At 35.0% G+C, this 22558-nt stretch overlaps 1 protein-coding gene across 2 annotated transcripts; it reads right to left on the bottom strand.

The window, feature by feature from the left end:
• Positions 1 to 112: 112 nt before the first annotated feature.
• Positions 113 to 22523, bottom strand: MMUT (methylmalonyl-CoA mutase). Of its 2 annotated transcripts, none has more exons than XM_015237369.3 (13): positions 22319 to 22523; positions 18450 to 18874; positions 17074 to 17441; positions 13848 to 14005; positions 13129 to 13300; positions 11629 to 11877; positions 9188 to 9299; positions 7893 to 8008; positions 5914 to 6029; positions 4275 to 4406; positions 3018 to 3165; positions 1593 to 1760; positions 113 to 325 (listed from the first exon to the last, which is right to left on the bottom strand). In XM_015237369.3, exons 2-13 carry the CDS (start codon positions 18832 to 18834, stop codon positions 197 to 199), a joined length of 2253 nt encoding a protein of 750 aa, XP_015092855.1. In that variant the 5' UTR covers positions 18835 to 18874; positions 22319 to 22523; the 3' UTR covers positions 113 to 196. The 2 variants fall into 2 exon arrangements, with proteins under 2 accessions (XP_015092855.1, XP_006201987.1); XM_006201925.4 differs by having other exon boundaries at positions 22343 to 22523.
• Between the last annotated feature and the right edge of the window lie 35 nt (positions 22524 to 22558).

Here is a 22558-nt window from a genome sequence, read left to right as displayed (position 1 = left end):
TTAAAATGAAAATTAAAGTGAAACTATACACACACCCTTACAGCATGACAGCATGCTTGTAAGTCAGTATTTTAACGTAAAGCTTTCAGAAAAACACGTATCAGGTACTGAGTTGATTTGAAGACATGGCTTTACTCACTTCTTTGATCATCACTGAAAGAGTATTTTAGAAAAAAGCTGAAACAAAAGCAGGATGTTACATAGATTGCTGTTTCTTTTCCAGACACTTCTCAATGTCATCAAGCACTTGAACAGCAGCCTTTGGAATTCGAGTCCCAGGACCAAATATTTTGGCAACACCAGCTTCAAACAGAAATTCATAATCCTGATGAAAGAATTTGTTTAATTAATAGAAGTGACAATATTTCTAATTTCAAGAAAATGAAACAAAAGAATAGTAAATGTAGCCCTTTCTTCTTTATTCCCAATGCCAAAACTTTCTCATCTGGTACACTATTGGCATTTGCAGCTGAAAATTCTTGGTGATTGGGGCAGCTACTAATAGCCACTGGCACCATCCTTATACCCCAAGTGGTTAAAAGAAACCAAGACATTCTGCCCGCGTTCCAAATATCCCAGTGTATTGTTTGTGGTAGCAAACTGTATGGCCCACCAAGTGAGAACTTCTGAGCCCTCAACCATAATTTGTTCTCACGTAAATTTTTGCCACTTGTCATTCTTTGTGTTAAATTTAATATCACACTATAGCTTTCAACTTACAAGGCTATTCATTTCCTCCAAGGTATTCTGTCTGCCACTAATGAATGGTGGTACTTTGAATTTGGCTTCATGATGGAATTAGATTTTCTATAAGTAAAAATTAACTCATTTAAAAAAAATTCTCTGCTGTTGCTGCTGCTGTTTGTCGCTTGCTTTTAAACACAAAGTTTGAGTGAAAAGATTCCTAGGGCACAAATACAGCTCCAGGCTTGACACTGTTTTAACATCAGAACATTTGTAGCTATGATATCAAGTTTAGGCCATGCTTTGGAGCCCTGATCCTCATCCACGGGGGGATCTATACAACCAGGACTCGGGTTTGTGCTTACTGTTACACTCTTTTTTTTTTCATGAGTCTTTATTTTTATCATTAAGGTATACCTGACATATAATATATTAGTTTCAGGTGTACAACTTAATGATTCAATATGTGTATATATTGCAAAATAATCACCACAGTAAGTCCATTTAACATCTATCACCATAAACATTTCCACTGCAGGTGTTTAGAACTTTGAGGATTTACTTAAAACTAGAAATTTTAAGACTTACTTAAAATTCTATAACATGTTGCACTCTTGGTAACTCTCTTAGTTACTTAGAACTAAGTCCTTAGTACTTAGTCTCTAAGTTACTACTTAGTTACTTAGTTACGTTTATGCAAAATGAATCATAATGTACCTTGAATAGAGAACAACACTGACCACTTTTGTAGAATTTACTTAGTAAAAGCACTAGGAAATAATTTGGTTCTAAATCTGCAGCAAATGTATCTTTAGTAAGAGTACGCAGTCACTGAAAGAGCTACATCTAAGCTCCTGGTACTCGGGAGTCCCATCACAGTACTAGGAAATACAGGAGATGGAAAGTACCTGCGGTGGTATCACCCCTCCACACGTGACAAGGATATCTGGCCGTCCGAGGGCATGAAGCTCTTTGATGAGCTCGGGAACTAGGGTTTTGTGCCCAGCAGCGAGCGTGCTCACTCCCACAGTGTGCACATCTGCATCCACAGCCTGCTGGGCCACTTCCCGCGGAGTCTGATCAATGAGAACGTAAAGAGACAAACCGTTATTTATCCCCCAAAGTGTTTCCACAGTGTTATACTACTTAAAGCCACATTCCAAGATTTTCCTCATTCAAAACCTTGATGTAACTTCACATGTCATCTTCTAAATATCAACTCATCTGACTGCAGTAATAAACACTAAGGCAATACTTGCTTCTAGCACTACAATTTATCAGTTACACCAAAATATAGTTCCGCCCAAAATCTTCAAGATGAAGCAATAAGACAGGCAAAATACATTATCTTTTCATTATAGTTTAAAAAAAAATACATCTGCTGTCTTCATTATGCAAATTTATTGAGAAATTGTGCAGTACAAAGCAACACGTGATAGTACCTATAAACTCAGGTTTAAAAACAGAATGAGAAAGAGCAGTAACAGCAAGCTGGTGGACTCGCAAGCTCCAGGACCTCGTTCTCCCCTGGAAAAGTTGAGTGAACAGCAATATATGGACTAAAATAATGTGAGAACTGTAGAAACTATAGTTAAGGGGCCACAGCACCCAGACAAGTACATAAACAAGAGAAGGGATAGTGCCAAAAAGGGCGTGTCTCTCATTTAATAACTGGATTTAACCACTGGGATACAGAATCACAAAAGATATTTTCAAACATTCAATTGTAAATTGAGTTACCAAAGATCATATCTATTCTGTAATGGGTCTGTGACATTGCTTTAATAATGTATATGCATTTAAATCATTTCATATCAAAAGTACCTACATAGAAGTTTCTCATTGTAAATATAATGTAAATAGAAATTATAATATTCTGTAATTAAATAAAATACTAGTAGAAAACAAAAAAGAGAAAATCTAATTATAAATTTAGCTAACTCTGATGTCTGATTTCCCTTTCAAAACAGTTTCTACCAATCTGATGTATCTTTCCCACAAACTCTTAGCCAAATCTCAGTAAATAGTACAAGATCTTTGAAAATAATCTTCACAGTTTCAGAAGCCTAATAAAAATTTTAGTTCTGAACTCATTACTGATTTTTACAAAGTCTGAGCAACAAGTACTTTAACATGAATTATATTTTAACTTTTTTCTGTCATAATTAATTGGATCATATGCATTAAAAAACAAATTGGGCAATCTGTCAAATTCATGCTCCTCTTTTACAATTTTAGTAATGTGATGTTGGTTCATCATCTTTTTAGTTTCTTCCTAAATGTAAGTGACTTAGGATATATTTTTTGAAATTCCTCCCAACAATTTTTAGTACCTGAAAAAGAGGACCAATATCCACATCAAACCCCAGATCAGCAAACCCTGTAGCGATAACTTTCGCTCCTCTGTCATGTCCATCTTGTCCCATTTTTGCCACAAGAAGACGAGGTCTGCGACCTTCACGTTCCATGAATTTATGAACCCTAAGGAACATTTAAAAATACAAGTTATATATTAATTGTCCAAAGGTAAGATATTAACAACTAAAATTTATTTGCAGCAAATCTTTCAAGTTTATTTCAAAACACCTAATCTGTTTACTCATATTAAAGCCTGAGTATGTTTACCATTTTCCTCTTAGAGGAAAATTTGAAAGATGGCACAGCCTGTAAGCCCACGACACTGAGAATATCACAGTGAAGCAAAAGGAGAAAATGACAACTTTCCAACTTCTTATGTCCAGTGTATAATACGCAGAAATATTTAAATATAAACTAAAAAGTGCTTGCAGAGTTATTTATACATACATGTAACTCACTGGCTGTTCTGTACTGTCCCTATCTCACTTACCCTTCCCAAGTGTGAGCTCCCCCAAGATGACCTCAGTGTGGTATCTTATGACAATGCATAATGAAAGTACTTGCTTGCTTGAATCAATAAATTTACACCCTAGATGAAAAAGCACTAAGAAACAAATTTACTCTTATTAAAAGAAAAAAATGTTCCATTTGGTGACTTTCACTTTGGCTGTTTCAATATTTACCTCATATATAAGTAGTGACATAAAATTTTTAGTGGAAAATTTATTACAGAGTTGAGAAAACCAATCATCAGGAAGCTACTATTTACACTTGAGAAGCATGATCAATTTGTATTAATTTACATTTCCAAATCACTTTTGACAGTGTTATTTGCTGTCAGTTCAGTGAAGACTGATTTTAATTTATGTATGCATAGAATCAAATATTTACTTCCAAATAGGAAAATTAAGATTTTATAATTATTTGAGCAGTTAAACAATGTAATAAAACTCAAGAAAGTACCGTGGTAAGGAGACTGAAATCTAAGTACCTGGAGGGTATGAAGCAATACCATTGTTAGTTAAACAAACATTTGTTTGAAATGCGAAACTCTCAACGGGGATTATGGTGCGAATTCAAAATATTATTTTAGTGAAGCTACAGATTAAAAGGAAAGTACCATTCAAATATTTTTCAGTAGCATGTGAGAAAATGAAGCCCACATAGATTTCATAGGGATTGTGTTAACAGAGAGAAGACGGCTTTCTGTGTGAAGGGCTCTCACACATTACCTCTTAACAGCAAACGCTATCTCTTTACTCTCTCCAAATTCCTGGAGGTAGGCTCCGCTCACCATACGGTCAGTCGCTTTATGTTCACCAAATACCTTTTTCATTGCATCTGTGATTTCTCCAACAGTACACCTAAAATATTAAGTGGAGGTTCTGGTAACATCATTATTCAGAATAAAAAATATTTATTTTAACTTAACGTTCAACATAATTAGATACATTTCATTACCTAAATGGAAAATAGGCTGTCAGAAACCTAAGAATGCTTTTTACTGGATTCATGAAAGCATCTTTTTTATACTTACAAAAAAATGATTCTAGATGCCTTTATACAAACTAATCGCTTTGCAACATTTGTCAACCAAAAAATGACTGAATGACCTAAAAACCATTCAGAGACAAGCGTCTAAAGGTTACTGAATAATTCACTGCTTAACAATATAAATGGGCATTCCCACTATTATTTTTTTATTAAAAAGGAAATCCTTTAGCATATTCGATCTACTTTTGTATTAATTCACCCAACATATACTGAGTGCCTAATATAGGCCAAGTGTTAGAGATACAGTGATAAGTAAGACTAAAAAAAACTACCTGCTCTTACAGAGTTTATCATCTAGCAAGGGGATACAGAGAATACACTAACAAACAAATAAATTAATAAGATAATTTCATATGGTAGTAAGTACCATAAAGACACCAAAATAGGCAAAATGGAATGAGGTGTTTTGGAAAGCTGTAAGATACTGAAGATATAAAGAGACAGCTTTTGAACTAAGACCTAAATGATGAGAAAGAAAAACTCAAGGGAACATAATGGGGAACAGCGAAGAAGAAAACGCTAAATGCAAAGGCTCTGAGAAGTAGGGAAACAGGTTTTGTGTTCTAAAACTAGAAAAAAGGACATTAGAGACACAGCATAATAAAATAAGCAGGATAAAATGAGCGCAGAGAGATAGGCAAGAGTCAGATCCAGCAGAGTCTTGCAGGCCATGGGAAGATGAGGTTTTAACTTAAAAGGAATGGAAAACTATGGAAGGATTTTAAGCAGAGAAGTCGCCTTATTTCTTTCAAGAAATTAAAACTGGAAAAAAAAAACCCACATTCTATTTACTCCATCCATTCAGCACTGAAAACAACTTAGAAGTTAATTATATTAAGCTATAAATAATAAATGCAAAAATAATTTATTTAGTGACATCATCATGTATTAGGAGAGAAGTTTCTGTGGGTCACTTGCTTTTTTTGCATATCCTGCAAGGCAAAGCACTGACTGCCTTTATTCTAGACTATCTTTTCAAAGATGTCTACATAGTGCACAGCCTTTGAAGACAGAGACATCGTCCACCCTGGACAAAGGGCAGGTCTGCTTGCTGTTCAACGTCTCCCCATACTTGAAAGTACGCAAAATTTCAACCTGCAAATCAGTGACACATATTTGTTACCATGGCTTCAAATGTCCTAAACCACAGGGAAATACACAAGTATTAATAAACTATGCAAAATATATGAATTTTTAAACACACAGATTTTAAGAAAAACAAAAATTAATTTTATTTTGGTTTCCAATATTTTGTTTTAAGCTCACATGGTATAGACTCAGCACATTTGGAAATCTCCAAACTTAACGTATCCTTACCTTGCACGGGCTGCATCTACTGCAAGAGCGAGGATATTCCCATCGCCACTGGCGGCACATGCCGTCAGGGCCGCAAGACATCGTTCGGCCAAAGCTTGATCCCTGCTGGATTTGACCTTACGGAAAAGGGTAAAGAAAGGGACAATTATGTGAAGAGAGAATAAAACACCTCAGATTATACCCTTACATACATCACGTGGAAATTATTCCATAATCCTAAATTCAAAAACAAAAGGGGGAAAAAAAGAAGAGAATAATAGGTATGCCAGGTTTGATATTTATTCAATTTATTCATTCCCTCAACATTTAATGACTTCCTAAAATACTACTAACTTCTGAATAACACTGGTAATTCAGAAACAAGCAGGGCAATAATAGGTAACAGTGCCGACCCCCCCAGCTAGTACATGCTACTTAATAGATTACAATTGAGGGGATGTTTTAGTTGTATTTTAAGCCTCTCTTAGCTAATTAACATCTGTTGGTAATAATATGTATGTATATCACTACTCTTTGTATTTAAAAATAGTCCCGAGAGGAAAAGAGAGACAGAGACAATGAGAAACACTGCAAAAGAGAGAGACAATGAAAAGCGTAGTCAAAAACTTTTTCCCTCGGGTCCTAGTTCTAGTCTGGTCTGCTGACAACAAGCCTAAACAAAGTTGACTAAGAGCCAATTTTTTACAAGTTTTCCCCACCTGTAAGAGAGTCCAAAATATGATTCTGCTTAAGATGTCATTAAAATCATATAGTATCTATAAGCAGTGCTGAACCAGAAAATCCGTATTAAAGGCAAGAAGAACCCAAATCCATTATGGTTACTGAATTTCTCTCTCTTGTCCAAAATAAGGTTTATTTATCATCATTTATGGTAACAAGAACCCCTCAAGCTGCAAGAGTTAATAAAAGCCTAATCTGTGAGAGGAGAAAAGGGCTTTTCCATGGATAATAAGTATTGAGAATTTTGTGATCACTGGAAATAGAACGCTATTTTCATTCTATTATCTACATCCTAAATAGGACCCTTTTAAAACATGACAACAATGAGAGAGAGAAAAGTCATTATCTCCTGATTGGGGGCGAAAAAGAAAATAATATCATTAAAATCTACCATTAACTCTAATAGAAAAAAAAATGGAAGATGACAGTTATGCATCCAGTCTAACGGGACAAAGTCTATTAGATTCCTACAGAACATTTGAACTGAGGGAAGAAAAAGTAGCATCTTAAACAATCACAGGGAAAGTAAACACAGAAAAACCATTGAGGATTTTCAAGTTTCCTACCTTAAAAATAGTAGTAATGACTAAAGCCAGAGACTAAGAGACCAGAGTAGCTTCATACAATAGAAATATATAGGTTACAACAGTAAGACTTACTATGTTTTATCTATTTTTGTGTTTTATATTCTTTGAATCATCTCAGTGAGAAATTAGAAATGAAAAGTTAAAACGATACCCTAGTGTCAATCAAAATAAATGTAGTTCATTCTAAACCTTACCCTACTAAAGCACTATTCAAATATTCGAATTGAAAAAAATAGCCAGTGATTCTTTTATGATAGGATCAGGAACGTAGAAATAGATTACAGTGAGAAGACTTGGTTCCAAATACTGATTCTCAGCTTAATTTTGTTTTTCATCCTGGGTGAGTTATGCGATCATCTACGCCTTACTTCAACTCTGTGAACTGTGGGAGGCATTGTCACTGTGGTACGGTTTTTAATGGTAAGTCTCACAGAAGCAGGTATCATGATTAAAAACATGAGAGTCTGGTGTCAACAGACTTAGATTTGAGTCTTGGATGTTTAATTATTTATCCTGGGTGAGTTTCTCAATCTCTCTTATCTTTAGTTTCCTTATCTTTAAAATACTGGGAAACAATACTCACCTCCTGTGGTTGTTGTAATAACTAAGCAGGACAATGTGAGGGCGTGGACAGTGCTCAGAAAGTACTCAAAATATGAGAGCTCTTATTACCTTCTTAAGCTTTTCAACCTGCTTGTTGCGCACTAAAGTATTATCGATTGCCAGAACATCCACAGATTCTTCTTTTTCCAACTGATACTTATTTACTCCGACAATTACTTCAGAACCTGTTAATTTCCCAGAGGAAAATAATATGTAGATTCTCTCACAAATAACTGTCTAACAGTAATAATGGTCTGATTACCAAATATTTTCCTTGTAAGTTTAATATTTTTAAGTAGTATTCTTAACTATTAATGAAACTTCAATACAGATCAGCAAATCCCAGTAGGGCATGAGGGCAGGAGGGGGAAAGACAGGTACATATCAGAATCTCTGTGAGGACCTTTATTGTTCTCCAAAACCACAGGCTTTCCCAGAGTTTCTGATAAACTGCCTTCTAACACAACAAAATGAAAACAGGAATAGCAGCTACCATCTAAGATTTATGAGACAGAAGATTAATATGCAATAGCTTTTCTAATATTTTCTTGAATCCTCTTAACAGCCAACCATTTTTAAACAAAAAACCACTTTTAAAATCTGTAAGTAACAAGCCAGAATTACAAATTACACTTCCTATACCTTGTAATAACCTTTAATGGAAAAGAATATAAAAACGAATATACATATGTACATGCATGACTGGGACATTGTGCTGTACACCAGAAATGGACACACTGTAACTGACAGTACTTCAATTTAAATAAAATTACACTTCTTTAACATGATAAATTTTGCCTGAAACTACCAGATTATTACTCCAGCTAAAGACATCCTGCCGATCCCTACCTCAGGTTATACCCCCTTATTTCCTTCATACAACTTATCATGATCTGTAATTATTTGATCTATTTATTTGCTTGCTTGTTCATTTTCTCTCTCTCTTACTAAACTGTAAGCTCTTTGGGTGTAGAGACCATGTGTGTCCTGCTCACAGTTGTATGCCCAGCCGCAGCACAGAGTCTCAAATACTAAAGGCTAAAAAAAGGACTGACTGACTGAAAGAATAAATGAATGAATAGTCCAATGCGGCGCACAATGACCAATAATAATGTCATCTTCAAAATACCCAACCACACACTACATGTGTACAATGGGCAGACCTCCAGATACACTTCGTACACACGTTTGCCCATGTGTATCCATGCACGCGAAAATACAGAGACAGATACATATAGATTCATGAGAAACATTTGATCCAAGTCTCATTTTTCCATTATTTTTGCTTTGTTGACTGTATCTCCAAACAGAAATTAGTATTTCTTTTTTAACACTGGACGTCACGTATAAACTTTCCTACTTACCAGAATCTATTCTAGCTTGTCTTCGGGCAGCACATTCTTCAATCCGAAGTTTAGGTATTCCCTCCGCAACAGCTTTGGCCATTCCACCCATCTCTTCAATTTCATTAATGACCTAATAAGAAAAACAAATCAATAAAACTACAACATGAAATTATTGTTAAAAACCATACCAATGTGTTATGTCACATAATTACTAATGTTAATAATATTGTAAACTATTTTAGTGGTAAATTTAATGTTCCATAAAAGAATTAAGTTGACATCAAGAGCATTAATTAGAACTTCTGCATAGTTAATAATGCCGCATTATATATCTGAAAGCTGCTAAGAGAGTAGACCTTAAAAGTTCTCACCACAAGAAAAAAATTGTAACTATATGTAAACTTATTCTAGTAACCCTTTCACAACATGTACATATATTTAGTCATTTTGCTGTACTAAATTGTACTAATAGAATGTCAATGTCAACTATGCAGTTAAAAAAGAAAGACATTCTGTGTTTAATATTATTTAAAAAGACAACAGAAAAACTAACAAGTATATTCTGGAAAACACAAAACCTTGGAAGCCAATTAAAGGTAACAATTCTCAAATCTTTATTTCTAGTTACATAAATAAAGTTTTCATAGTTACATAAAGACTTTTTAAAAATATATTTCAAAATGCCATTTTATTTTCAATTTAAACAGCAGAGTAATGATATAATCCTATCTTTATTGATACCAGGAAATATCTAAACCATCCATCACAGCCTCATATATACATGAGATAGTGGAAAATGAATGGTGGAATGGCGTTTGACTGAGCAGAAAAGAGCACAGTCAAACTGACTTTCCTCTGAAGAATTCAAGAAAGAAAAATCTACTGGACATGAAAAGGGAGAGGCAAGAGTAAGAAGTCTTCTTGAAATAGAAACTTGCATTCTGAATGATAAGACTGAAAACAAAAAGGCACACAGAAGGAACAGTGACAATACAGGATGTAAAAGAAAACTTTGAAAATGTAATTATCCTCAGAAAAAGAAGAAGAAAATCTGTGTTAATGAAACAAGTAGTATGATATATAAGGAGGAAAATTAGAAAACAGAAATGAGTTCTTGGAAATTAAAAATAAGATATGAATTCTAAAGTATCTAAGTAAAAATAAAGTTGATGACTCTCCAAAAAAAAACAGAACAAAAACTCAATGTTGCATTATAGCACAGATAAGAATGTCACAATATCATTTAAGGAGGTCCTTAACTGATAACTTAGAGTTCTAAAAAGAGAAACCGAATATATATATGTTCACGTATAACTGAAAAATTGTGCTCTACACTGGAATTTGACACAACATTGTAAAATTATTATAAATCAATAAAAATATTTAAAAAAAAGAGAGAAACCACAGAAAAATGACAGGAAAGAAATTATCAAAAAAAAAAAAAAAGACAATTTCCCAGAGCTATGGAAAGGGGCCAGATGAAAATGCCCACCAAAGGTCCAGGACAATGTAGGAGACAACACACACACCAGAGTACATCAACACAAAAATAAAGAAGAGATCCTGAACCTTTCAGAAAGATCCTGAGTGAGAACATCAGATTTCTGACAAGAAATATTGGAAGCTAGGGAAAAAAAGCAGGTGAATGCTTACAAATTTGCTTACAAATTCCCAAATGAATAAATTTCAAACTCAGACAATCAATCAAATACAAAAGTAGAATAAAGACATTTTTCAAATGTCCAAAGCGTCAAATAATTCATCTCCCGTGCACCATTTTTAGGAGGTTCCCATAAGATGTGCTTCAAAATAACAAGGGATAATCAACAGAAACAGGATTCAAGATACAGATTCAACATAGCAGAGGTGAAAAGATTTCCCAGGATAGTAACAAAGGGAAGCCCAAGGGCAGCAAGGGTCTAGAGAGAAACCAGTCTAAATCAAATGAGAATTAAGAGGCCCTCACGAAGGAGTCACAGTGAGATATAATTATATTGGAAGCACAGACAGAGTAATAAAAGGGTAAGAGCCAGCCAGCTAAAACACTAAACTGTCGTACTAGCAAAACAACTGATGAGGTCTAAAATTGATGGAATTAGAACAAACATTATACATATTTAATTTTAAAATATGGAGATTAAAAACAAACAAAAAAGGTAGCTGACTCAAGGAAAGTAAGCAAGGGAGGACAAAGGACTGCTTTTTCTGTTATAGCCTTTTAGTACTAGATGTCTTTTAAGCTCTTCGAGTAAAACACTTCAGTACAAATACAAATGTATTTTTAAACTAAGTTTCAGTTTTAAGTACTATGAAGTCAAATCTAAAATTTCCTTTTTCTCTCAAATATTTTATTAATCTTGATACAAATCTATAAATGACTTGATGTATAAGTCAAAAATCTATAAATCTTTATAAATCCATAAATCTTGAAAGCAAAGTTTCAAACAGGAGAAACTGACCTTCAAGGCAGCATCATAAACGTCATTTGTGAGAGATTCCATCATGTATGAACCTCCCCAAGGATCAGCCACTTTAGGAATCCCAGATTCTTCTTGAATAATGATTTGTGTGTTCCTGGCAATTCGAGCACTTTTCACCGTTGGCAAACCCAGGGCTTCATCAAAAGAATTTGTGTGCAAAGACTGAGTCCCTCCAAACACCGCGGCCATCGCTTCTACTGTGGTACGAATGATGTTATTGTAGGGATCCTAAAACATGTAGTGAAAAGCAAAAAAGGCAACCGTTGATACGTGTTGCGGCTGTAAAAGATGATATGGTCAGGCAGCAGCTGATGCGTACCTTTTTTGCCAAAGTCTGCATTCCGCTTCAGAATATCAAATAAATTTAGACAAATTAGTGAATGAACCAGATGAGAATTAAAAGCCAAAGTGTCCAGCCTGTGCTTAGGCACTAAAACATTGCCTCTTGTAAGCATCTGAAATATTAAATATTTGTTGTGCTTATTTTTGGACTGCCTAAATACTCTTCTGTAAGTGCATCATGAATGTACACCTTGTCTACTGAAATTATTAACATCCTTCATATCATAATTCATTATCTACTAATTACTGTATACCCTGAAGTATCTACCACAATGAGGTGCAATGGGTGATGATTTATTAATAAAACAGATGAACAATGGACTATGAAATAGGAAATATGGTTTCTAGTTCATTCTGTTCCTACTGTGATTTGGGCAAGTCACTGGACCTTTCTGAACTTTCTTAAAATGAGGGGGTTAGAACAAAAACAATTACAAAAGTTCGTTCCAACCCCAAAGTCCATATTTCTCCACTTATAAATACCTGAAGTCATATTTAACATGGAGACTATTAGCTTTTATTTGCTTTTAAATGTATAAAAGCTATGTCACTTTAAAGTTATAAATTACATTTAATGTATCAAAATAATATGTGAAAATGCATGTTAAAAAAGATCACCACAAAATTTTTTAATAAAATGAAATGAAAATATATTACCCAAGTGATTATAGCTTTTAAATGGTCTGTTTGTATACATGCTTTATTTAAACACACAATTTTAAATGTATAGAATCAAATTTTAATGAGAAAGTTTTATGTTAAGAATTTTAACCATTAAAATTATTTAAGACAATATTAATTAAATTATAATTTGTAATTCTTCCTCATCATCACACTTTTTTACTGTTAAAAAATAAAATAAAATAAAATAAAGTAAAATAAAATAAAATAAAACAAAACACACAGCCCTACATGTTAAGCTGATTTAAAATGATTTTATATTGTTAACCACTAGGGGGAGCCAATTTTATTTAATTTGTGTAAAAACAAACATTAAGTATGCATTATGCTTCAGAATAATTATAATTTTCAAAAATTAGCAGGTAAGTTCTTAAATCGATTTCTTGACTATGCCAAGTTACTTAGAAGAAAATACATGACTTTTAAAAAATTCTACACTTTAAATGAAATACATACTTGCTCAGTAAGTGACCATCCTGATGTCTGACAATGTGCTCTTAGAAGAAGAGATTTAGAGTTTTTAGGCTGAAACATTTTCTCTATTAAGTGAGCCCAGAGTCTTCTCCCAGCTCTCATTTTTGCTATTTCCATATAAAAGTTCATCCCAATTCCCCAGAAGAAAGACAACCTAAAATAGTAATGTTAAGTCCAGAATTTGATTATAAAATGAAAAATAAAACTAACTGTATCACACACTAAAAGAAAAAGCTCAGATTTTAATTTCAAACAGCTTAATTTGAATTAAAACCAAAGCATGTATACTTCAGTAACTTTAAACCTGTAATGATAGATGACTTCTGTATTTAAAATGGAAATAGTAAAAGAACAAAACGAAATATGTCCTGAACATTATATTTAATTTTAATATTACTTGTCAAAATGTGCCATTTAATTGTGTTTTCTAAATATCTCTAAATAGCAGAGGATACGATTCCTCTAATTTACTAAAAAGTATGCTCAAATTTAATTTCTGATTTTTAATTATAAACAGTATTGGCTGATTCCCTCATTATCATTCAGATAAAACATAAAAGAATCTAGTATAACATTTATATATACAAATTCATTTTATCAGTATATTTTGCTGTGCACTCATACAATGGTCCTATGAACTTTCTTTTTTTTTTTTTGAACTTTCTTAATGTTGAGATAATATCTGAATTTAATTTACTCACCGTGGTGCAAATTCATCGATTGTTAGGCCAGCCTGGAGTCCAGTTCTACAGTATTCCAACCCATCTGCAATAGTATAGGCCAGCTCCAGAATGGCATCAGCCCCAGCTTCCTGCATATGGTATCCACTAATTGAAATTGAATTAAATTTTGGCATGTGCTATATAAAATAAAAAATATAACTGTCAATATAAATATAAACATTTCTACTGAATCTATTTTCTAAAGGACAGCACTATTTTATAATGATGTTCAACTCAGACATACTAAGTGGTTTATAATATTAACTGAAAACATCTAATGCTTACTTTGTTTCATTCCATTCACTTTCCAATTTAAATTGTTGATCCAATGAACTAACGTAAGGCCTGTACCTGTTTTATTTTTCCAGTGAAAAAAAATTTGCACAAAACACCCTTTAGCACCAAAAGTATAAATTTTGAAATTAGCTGGCTGAGATTAGGAATGTAAACTTTGGCTCGAGAAAGACTTCAAAACTTTGGGCTAATCTGCTGAAAATGTATAAATTTAATTATTATTAACTACTTACTAGTTATCTTATTTGAATGAAGTCATTGATCAAGAATAAGTACACAGAGGGGATAAAAAGAAAAAGCTATAGAACCAAAAAAACTATTATCCTTCCAAGAATTAACCGAAGATAAAATAATAAAAATGATGGGAGGGTATAGCTCAGTGGCAGAATGTGTGCTTAGCATGCACAAGGTCCTGGGATCAATCCTCAGTACCTCCATTAAAAAAAAAAACAACCAAATAAATAAATCTAATTCCCCTCCAAAAAAAAAAAAAACAAATAAAATGAAAATAAAATCACAAAAATTCATTACAGTGGGTTAAGTATGTGGACTCTGAAGTCAGAGTACTCAAATTCTAGCTGTGTCCCTTAACTAGCCACAGTTCTGTAGGCAAGTTTCTCAACTTTATTATTCCTTGGTTTCCTAAAGTATACTATAGAGACAATAATTCTACCTTCTTCATGGAGCTGCTGTAGGATTAAAAGAAATAATTCATATAAACACCTTAGTATTATGCTAGTACATGGTAAGTATTCAAAAAGTTAGTTGTTGTTAGTATATGGTATGGATTATCTGTAGTTTACACTTGCAAAATTTTATTTATAACTAACCAAGAGCTCTTGAAAAATGTCCATCACAAAAGCCATAAGGGGGCTGAATTACATGGAATTGAGAGACTACTTGAGTATATTTGGAGTTAGAAACAAGAAGCAAGGAATATAAATGTGCTTCTCTACTGAGAGGAGTTTAATAGTAGAATTTCTTTAAGAATTATAGAAACTCTGGGACATTGGAATATTATTTAGTCTTCAGAAGAAAGGAAATTCTGACACAGGTTAAAACATGAATGAACCTGGAGGACATTATGCTAAGTGAAATAAGCCGGATACAGAAAGACAAACACTGTATGATTCCACTTATAGGAGGTACTAAGAGCAGTCAAATTCATAGAGACAAAGCAGAATGGTGGTTGCCGGGGGCCAAAGGGAGGGAAGAATGAAAAGTTATTATTTAATAGGTTCGGAGTTTTAGTTTTGCAAGATGAAAAGAATTTCAGAGATGGACAGAGGTGACGGTTGCACAACAACGTGAAGGTACTTTAAGCCAGTGAACTGTATCCTTGAAAATGATTAAGACAAGAAATTTTATGTTACGTGTATTTTGCTACAAGAAAATTTTTTAAAGGAACAGTATAAAAGTCTACAGTTTACAAAGTACTTCAATGTTATGTATTTGATCAGTATCTGAAGCTAGCTCTTCTATCACTTACAATGAAAGATTATATGAAGCGACTGTGAATTATAGATGACATTAGGGTCTTTCACAAGTTGAGATGCCCAGGTACATAACAGCAGACTGCTCCTCTCTACTCCAATAACCATCTCCACTCTCCTCCTGTAGCACCCGAACCGTAAGCTCAGAGTGCCAATTGTTCTGCATTTTCAGCCTTCTCTCATACTGTGTGTCCACTGAGATATAAGTGGAAGTTTGGTTTGTTCCTTCTGGAAGTTCCCCTTTAATCAGAAGGGCTGGGTCCTTCTCCCTACACAAACAGAGCTGGCCTGCCTACTTCCTTAATCGTGAGCTGGCACATTAACAACAGAGAAGCAAAATGAAAGGAGATGAACCCTCATGACTATGGAGCTTCCATACAACCGAGACCCTGACAGTCTACCTTCCAACTTCTTTTAGGTGACAGAGAACTGACTCCTACTTAGTTAGAGCTACTGTCACTTGGTGGGTGGGGTGGGGGTTGGTGTGTGTGTGTGTGTGTGCGTGTGTGCGTGTGTGTGTGCGTTATACTGTTCAACTCAATCCTCCTGGAAGGTGACAGAAATGTGCCATTCTATACAATTCACGTGGGCAGATGGAATCTATGAAAATACATAAAATTAAAAAGTGTAAAGACTAAATATCAAATGAGGATAGTAGGCAAAGCCAGCAACAGTTCTGAGATAATAGTAATTTCAAGAGGTAAAAGAGAGAAAAAAAGGTTTGATGGTGGAGAGATCTGCTATGAAATAATGGCCTAACTTTCAGGCAGGTAAGGAGAAAGAGAGCATTGCCAGCAAAAAGCAAAGCGTGAATGATGGGAGAAAATATATATGAATTATTCAGAGGAAAATCGAGAAGCTTTAAGTTTTCCTGTGGAGGGATTGCTCCTAATTTAACAATACTACAAGAACCTTCTTTTCCCACCTCTCTGATTGGGGAAAATGAACCTAATTCAGAGGTGAAATATAAGGCCCCTCATTGTGATTGCAGATATAAGTGATATCTTCTAATCCAGTTTTTTGCAGAAATAAAGCTGATATTTTGATCCCTCACTGTCTGTCTGACACCAGTGTCTACTTCCAACTGAATCTGAACTCTGGAGAGAAAAAAGTATAAATTATGAGTGCTCTCTGATTCTAACAATTATCAGAATATAAAAATTTTAGCAATAAAGAAAATACAGTAAATGTCTACTGCCCAGATTCCTATGGGTAGTAACAGACCATAAAATTAGTACATTGAAGAACAAAAATAAAAACACACACACACACACACATACAAACACAAAACTCACACCCTGACTCTATACTACAACTGTTACTCAGACTCAGTCACCAAATTCAAATTAGGTTACGGCATTTTATAAAAGTTCCTACATTCAAAGAACTACAGCAAAACCTATAACCACAAATGATACCTTTGCTGTATATTGGAAGATGTCAGCAATGATTTTCATGGATGGTTCTGGAGGGAAAATGTACGTATTTCTGACCATAAACTCCTTCAGTATATCGTTTTGGATTGTACCAGTAAGTTTCTCCTTAGGTACACCTTGCTCTTCTCCAGTTACTATAAAAGTTGCAAGAACTGGAATAACTGCTCCATTCATGGTCATGGAAACTGACATTTTTTCTAAAGGAATTTCATCAAAAAGAATTTTGGTATCTTCTACAGTGTCGATAGCAACTCCAGCCATTCCAACATCACCACGAACTCGAGGGTTGTCTGAATCATAGCCACGATGTGTTGCTAGATCAAAGGCAACTGATAACCCCTGCTGACCAGCTAAAATAGAAAGAAAAATAATGTAGGATTAAGGATTCTGGCATCAAAGTAAACTGACTTTCTGTAACAGTACAAAAATATTGACTCACCTTATCACAGTATACTTTTATAACAAACATTTTTTATGCTCAAAACAAATTTAAATAAAGATACTTTACTTCCTAAGAAACTAGTGTTTCCCATGTGCTAAAATGCACAAAGGGAGTTCCAGACTTCACTATAATAAAGAAAAAAAGAAACAAAACATCTCACTTATCTCACGTCCAGGATTTTTTTTTTAACAATTTTCAATAGAAATATTTTTAAGATTCACAAAGATATGTCTGTTTACATATAGTTAACATAATTTAGTACTTGTATGCTCACTTACTTTTGTTCTATTTAATATCGTTATTAACAGGATGTCTTGGCCATTCAAATATTCTGGGAAACAGAATCATGCAAACCATGCAAAAAGCTAAAATATTCTATACTAAATAAGAGCTCAGTCCTCTACAGGCAACACAAACTTACAGCTCCTCAAGTCTAACCTTTAAATGTTAAGCTTTTAGTACAGATCAGAAAGGAAAAATAATAGTTAATTTAGAACGCATGCTAGATTGCACTGAATATATTTGTCCCACATTGTTATTTGTTTATTACTTTCTTTGGCCATCATTTAAACCATTTTCTCCTCCAATTTCTATCCCGACGATTTTAATTAAAAGCTTCTCAAAAGCAAAGTCAATGTCTCTTTTCTTCATACAACTTCACTCCACCTAATTCCTTTTATACAATGTGCATGGAAGTATTGTTTACTTTCAAGAATTTAGCACTTGATTCTAGCTCATCTATCTCTTTCACTGTGGAATGTTGAAAAATATTCACTTTGGGGGGCATATAGTCTTAAGTACAAAATTATAAAGTGACTATCACCTTTACAGAGATTAGCCAGCCTCACTCCAAAAAAACTAAGATGAAGAAGTGTATGTTTGATCATAAATATTACATCTCACATTAAAATCTCACCCTTAATATTGTCCTTATAGAACTTATTGCTCTCTTCCACGGTACTAAACCCAGCATACTGGCGGATGGTCCAGGGCCTATAGGTGTACATGGTGGGATATGGTCCGCGCGTGAATGGCTTCACTCCTGGAAGTTCTTCAGGGAGGTCTTTGGTATCCCTGCTGGAATATAAGGGCTTGATGGAGATCCCCTCTGGGGTGTGCCATATTAGTTCTTCTGGGTTTTTGCCTTTCAGCTGCTTTTTAGCCAAGGCAGCCCACTCTGGGTGAAGGGGTTGTTGCTGGTGCAGAAGTCGTGGCCATGCAAGTCGGGAGACTGATGACTCTGTGAGCTGCTTCAGGTGATGAGGTGAAAGCCAAAAAAGCTGAGTCTTGGCCCTCAACATGATAGAGCATGGAAAACAGCCAACAGGAACAAGAACTGACCTAGAAAAGGAAGCACAGAGTACACGTACTTACAAAAGACAGGCAAAATGGGAGCTCACTGGTGAGAAGGGAAAAGAGAAAGGAGGGAATATTGGTATGTTTTTTTTTTCTTTTTTTCTGCTTCCTACACCTGATATTTTATAACTTTGGTCCCTCTTCTCCACAACTACTATCATGGTTCCAGTTCTAGTCCTCTTCCTCCAGAGCCTCTGAGTTGGTTTTACTGACCAGTCTTAACCTCCCCTCATCCATTCTACACACTGACACCAGCACATATATGAGCATGTCACACTTCTCTTAAGATTTTTCCAAGGCTCTGCATCATGTGGAGGATAGAGCACAGCCTCCTAATTAATTTCTTCTTTCCAAAGGGTTTTATTTAACATATACTTAATGGATGCTGGAGAAAAAAGTGGTGAACAAAACAGTCATTCAAGGTCCCCATGTCCTGATCCCTGCTGATCTCCCAGAATCACCTCTGCCTTTGACCTCTGCACACTTTGTGTTCTAGATATACTGGATTATCTACAGTTCCCTGCATATGTCAAAGTTCTATGACTTGCTCTTGCTCTTCCCTTGACCTAGAATGCCATTTTTTCACTAATATGGTTGAGGCATCATCACCAGTGTGCAGGGCTTTCTGTGTGCTAGGCATTGCTCTAAGGACCTTATGTAGAGTAGCAATTTTAATCCTCATACCACCATGAGATAGGTACTAATATTATCCCCATTTTACAGATGAGAAAACTAAGGCACACAAGAACTAGCATTTAAACCCAGGAAGCACGGTTTCAAAGTCTTTGCATTTAATTAATACACTCACAGCCTGTCCCTGAATCTATAAGTAGGGTTAAATGGCCACCTCAGTAATCCATACCACAGTGCTATTTCCCTGTTTAGACATCTATCATCTCCCACACTACAATATATTAGAACACTGTTTTATATGTTCATGTAAAATCTATTTTTACATAAGATACGTTTTATGTTTATACAAAATACACATATATAAAATTTCATGTGTGTGTGTATATATATATATATATACACATATATGTATGCCAACATATATATTTTTTCTCTGTTATTCTATAAACGGATCCAAATTTTGTGCTGTATACTCCTGATAACTAGTAGAATCTTACACTAGGTAACTAAGTCCAATTTCATCATTTTACAGATGTAGAAATTAAGGTTCACAAAAGTAAAAAAAATTAAGCAGCTTGATCCAAATTCCACACAGCAAAGCAGTAACTGTTCACCTGAATTACTAAATACTTGTCAGAGTCACATAGCCCAACAGGTAGAGCCTAGGATTTTAAAAAGATTCTGAGTTGCAAATTTTATTAACATATTCATCATGCCATGTAATAGATAAGGCAACAAGTAAAGTGAACTTAAAATTCTATTTTCCATACCATTTTTTACCTATCAATTTAGTGAAGCTTAAAAGAAAATAAGAATACTCAATATTTGTTAGGGAGTCATGGAATAAAAGACAGATCACTGGTGGGAATATTAACTGATTTAACTACTTCAGAAAGCAAACTGGTAATATGTACAAAAAGTCTCAGAAATGATTATGCCATTCCACTGAGGAACATCACTCCTGGGAAAGTTACTAAATAAAATACGTGTTCCCTATAGTTTTACTTGTAATAAAGAAAACTTAGAAACATCATTAATGTCTAACAGTGCAGGAATAAGGGAACTATAGTGTATACAAGTTATACAATGCTATGTAGCTATTAATTATGTTTAGGAATTAGGCAAAAATAATCTTTGATGTCAGAAGTCAGAAGAGTGGTTACATTTGGTGAATAGTAGAAAAGGCAGCAAGAGAGGAGCTTTGGGGGTGATGGTCTTGATCTGAATGCCTATTACACAGATTTATTCAGTTTGTGGAAATTTGTCAAATTTACAATTATATGTGCACTTATGTGTATGTATATTACACATAAGTCAAAATTTTAAATGTTATGCATAGTTTCCTTTAAAAGGGGATAGGCTCAAAAAGTATTAAGTGAAAGACAAAAACACTGTAAATGTAATGTATTCAACTAAATAAAAAATGCAGAGAACAAGTCTAAACACAAAGACAAAAAAATTCCTATTTTAAAAAACCATTATGATTTTTATTCTGTTAAATCCATGGGATCCTTTTCATCTATCTTTTTGCAAACCATAAACTACAAATACTAGCTTAAAAGGTGGGTGAGAAAAATAGTTAATTTGTAACTGAACCATTAGGGTAGTAATGATACAAAAAGTAATCTAAAAACTGCCTGAGACTAGATTGCAGACAGGTAATATCACACTCATTTCACACAAAATACAGGTGGCCTTTCCTAAACTGGGACAAATGATAGGAAAGAGCCCTATATAAGTAACTTCCTAAAAATTACATGACAATTTGGTAAAGGCTGGAAACAGACATCATTTTTAAACAAGAATGTGATTTCTGCTGATGGCAAGAGGATTCTTGAATTTTTCTTAAAAGATCCATCAGGAGAGGCTTCAGCATCCAAAGAAACAACATGCAAAGCAAATATAAGTTACTGATGATTAGAATGTGTTAAAGAGCGGTGATGAAGCAAGCCTGCCCCACACCCTCAAAAAACACGGGTAGAACATCTACAGCTCTGAATCAAATAACTCTCAAGTTTGACCTTTTACATGTAGTCCCACCTTAATACTTCAAGAAATGCTAGCCACCTCCAATGTTCAGCCAATATGAGATGGAGATGACACCATTCAGCATACCAAGTAAATTTAATATTGGCGTAAATAAATTATTAAACGTAATAAAATACTGGGAGAAAATCATCAACTGATTCAAAATTTGACACACATACACACGTATTTTTTCCAGGGTTTCTGGACATATTTTATTTGGGAGTCTGAAAGATTGCTCTCTTTCTAGATAAAAATGAGAACCAGTTAGGAATTTGCAGTTTTGTGTCAATTTCATCCTGCCTTTCCACCTCTTATCCTTCATCTATACCAAGAAAGTCACTTCCAGTCCCGCCGCCTCTTACAAAAAGCTCTCCCAATGAACAGAGCCGAGGCCTAGAAGGGAGGCAGGTGTGTATCCAGCACATCCCTCTGGAATCCTACACTCGCTTCTGCCTAGCGGAACATCGAAGTGCTTGGGCGGCCCTGGCCTGGGTGGCCATGGAAGATGTTGATATGGCCTGTGAGACATTAAAAGGATTTTCTTTCCAGCAGTACCTCCGAACTTCCACGGACCTCGCTGAAAGAGAGAAGTCGGTGGAGAATCTAAACCTAAGAAGAAGGTAGAGGAGAGCAGGATCCCATCACACTTGTAAGGTAACGGAGGAGGAAGCTGGGAGGTTGGGAGGAGGTAAAGGACAGAGGCTCAGAGGACAGGTAAGGGGGGAGTGAGAAGTCAAAAGGACGAAGGGATTTGAAAGACGGACGTGCCTCACAGTGCACAGTCTTACTCACTGGCCGGCCTGTCTCGGCTGCGACAGAGGACGGCTGAACCTCGGCGATCCAAGCCCTACAAATCAGAGGTTGCCCGAAGGTGGGGAAGCGACCCACCAAGTGCAAAGGCCAGCAGGACACCACGGGGGCGTCGACCGACACCGCCCTCCGTCCAGCGAATAGCCTAACGCTCTCGCGGTCGCGCTCCTGATGACGTAGGGGGCGTGACCAGATGCT

This window comes from Vicugna pacos, chromosome 20, assembly GCF_048564905.1.
Source record: "Vicugna pacos chromosome 20, VicPac4, whole genome shotgun sequence".
Taxonomy (NCBI): domain Eukaryota; kingdom Metazoa; phylum Chordata; class Mammalia; order Artiodactyla; family Camelidae; genus Vicugna; species Vicugna pacos.
Note: the sequence above shows the minus strand (reverse complement) of the source record. Positions and strands in the feature narration are given on the sequence as shown.

Coding starts and splice junctions, on each gene's coding strand:
- MMUT (XM_015237369.3), bottom strand. CDS start 18,834: ATGTTGAGGGCCAAGACTCAGCTTTTTTGGCTTTCACCTCATCACCTG. Junction 11,878..13,128: donor GATGGTCACTTACTGAGCAA/GTATGTATTTCA, acceptor TACATGTTTTAG/GATCCCTACAATAACATCAT. Junction 9,300..11,628: donor TTTATGATGCTGCCTTGAAG/GTCAGTTTCTCC, acceptor TTTTCTTATTAG/GTCATTAATGAAATTGAAGA.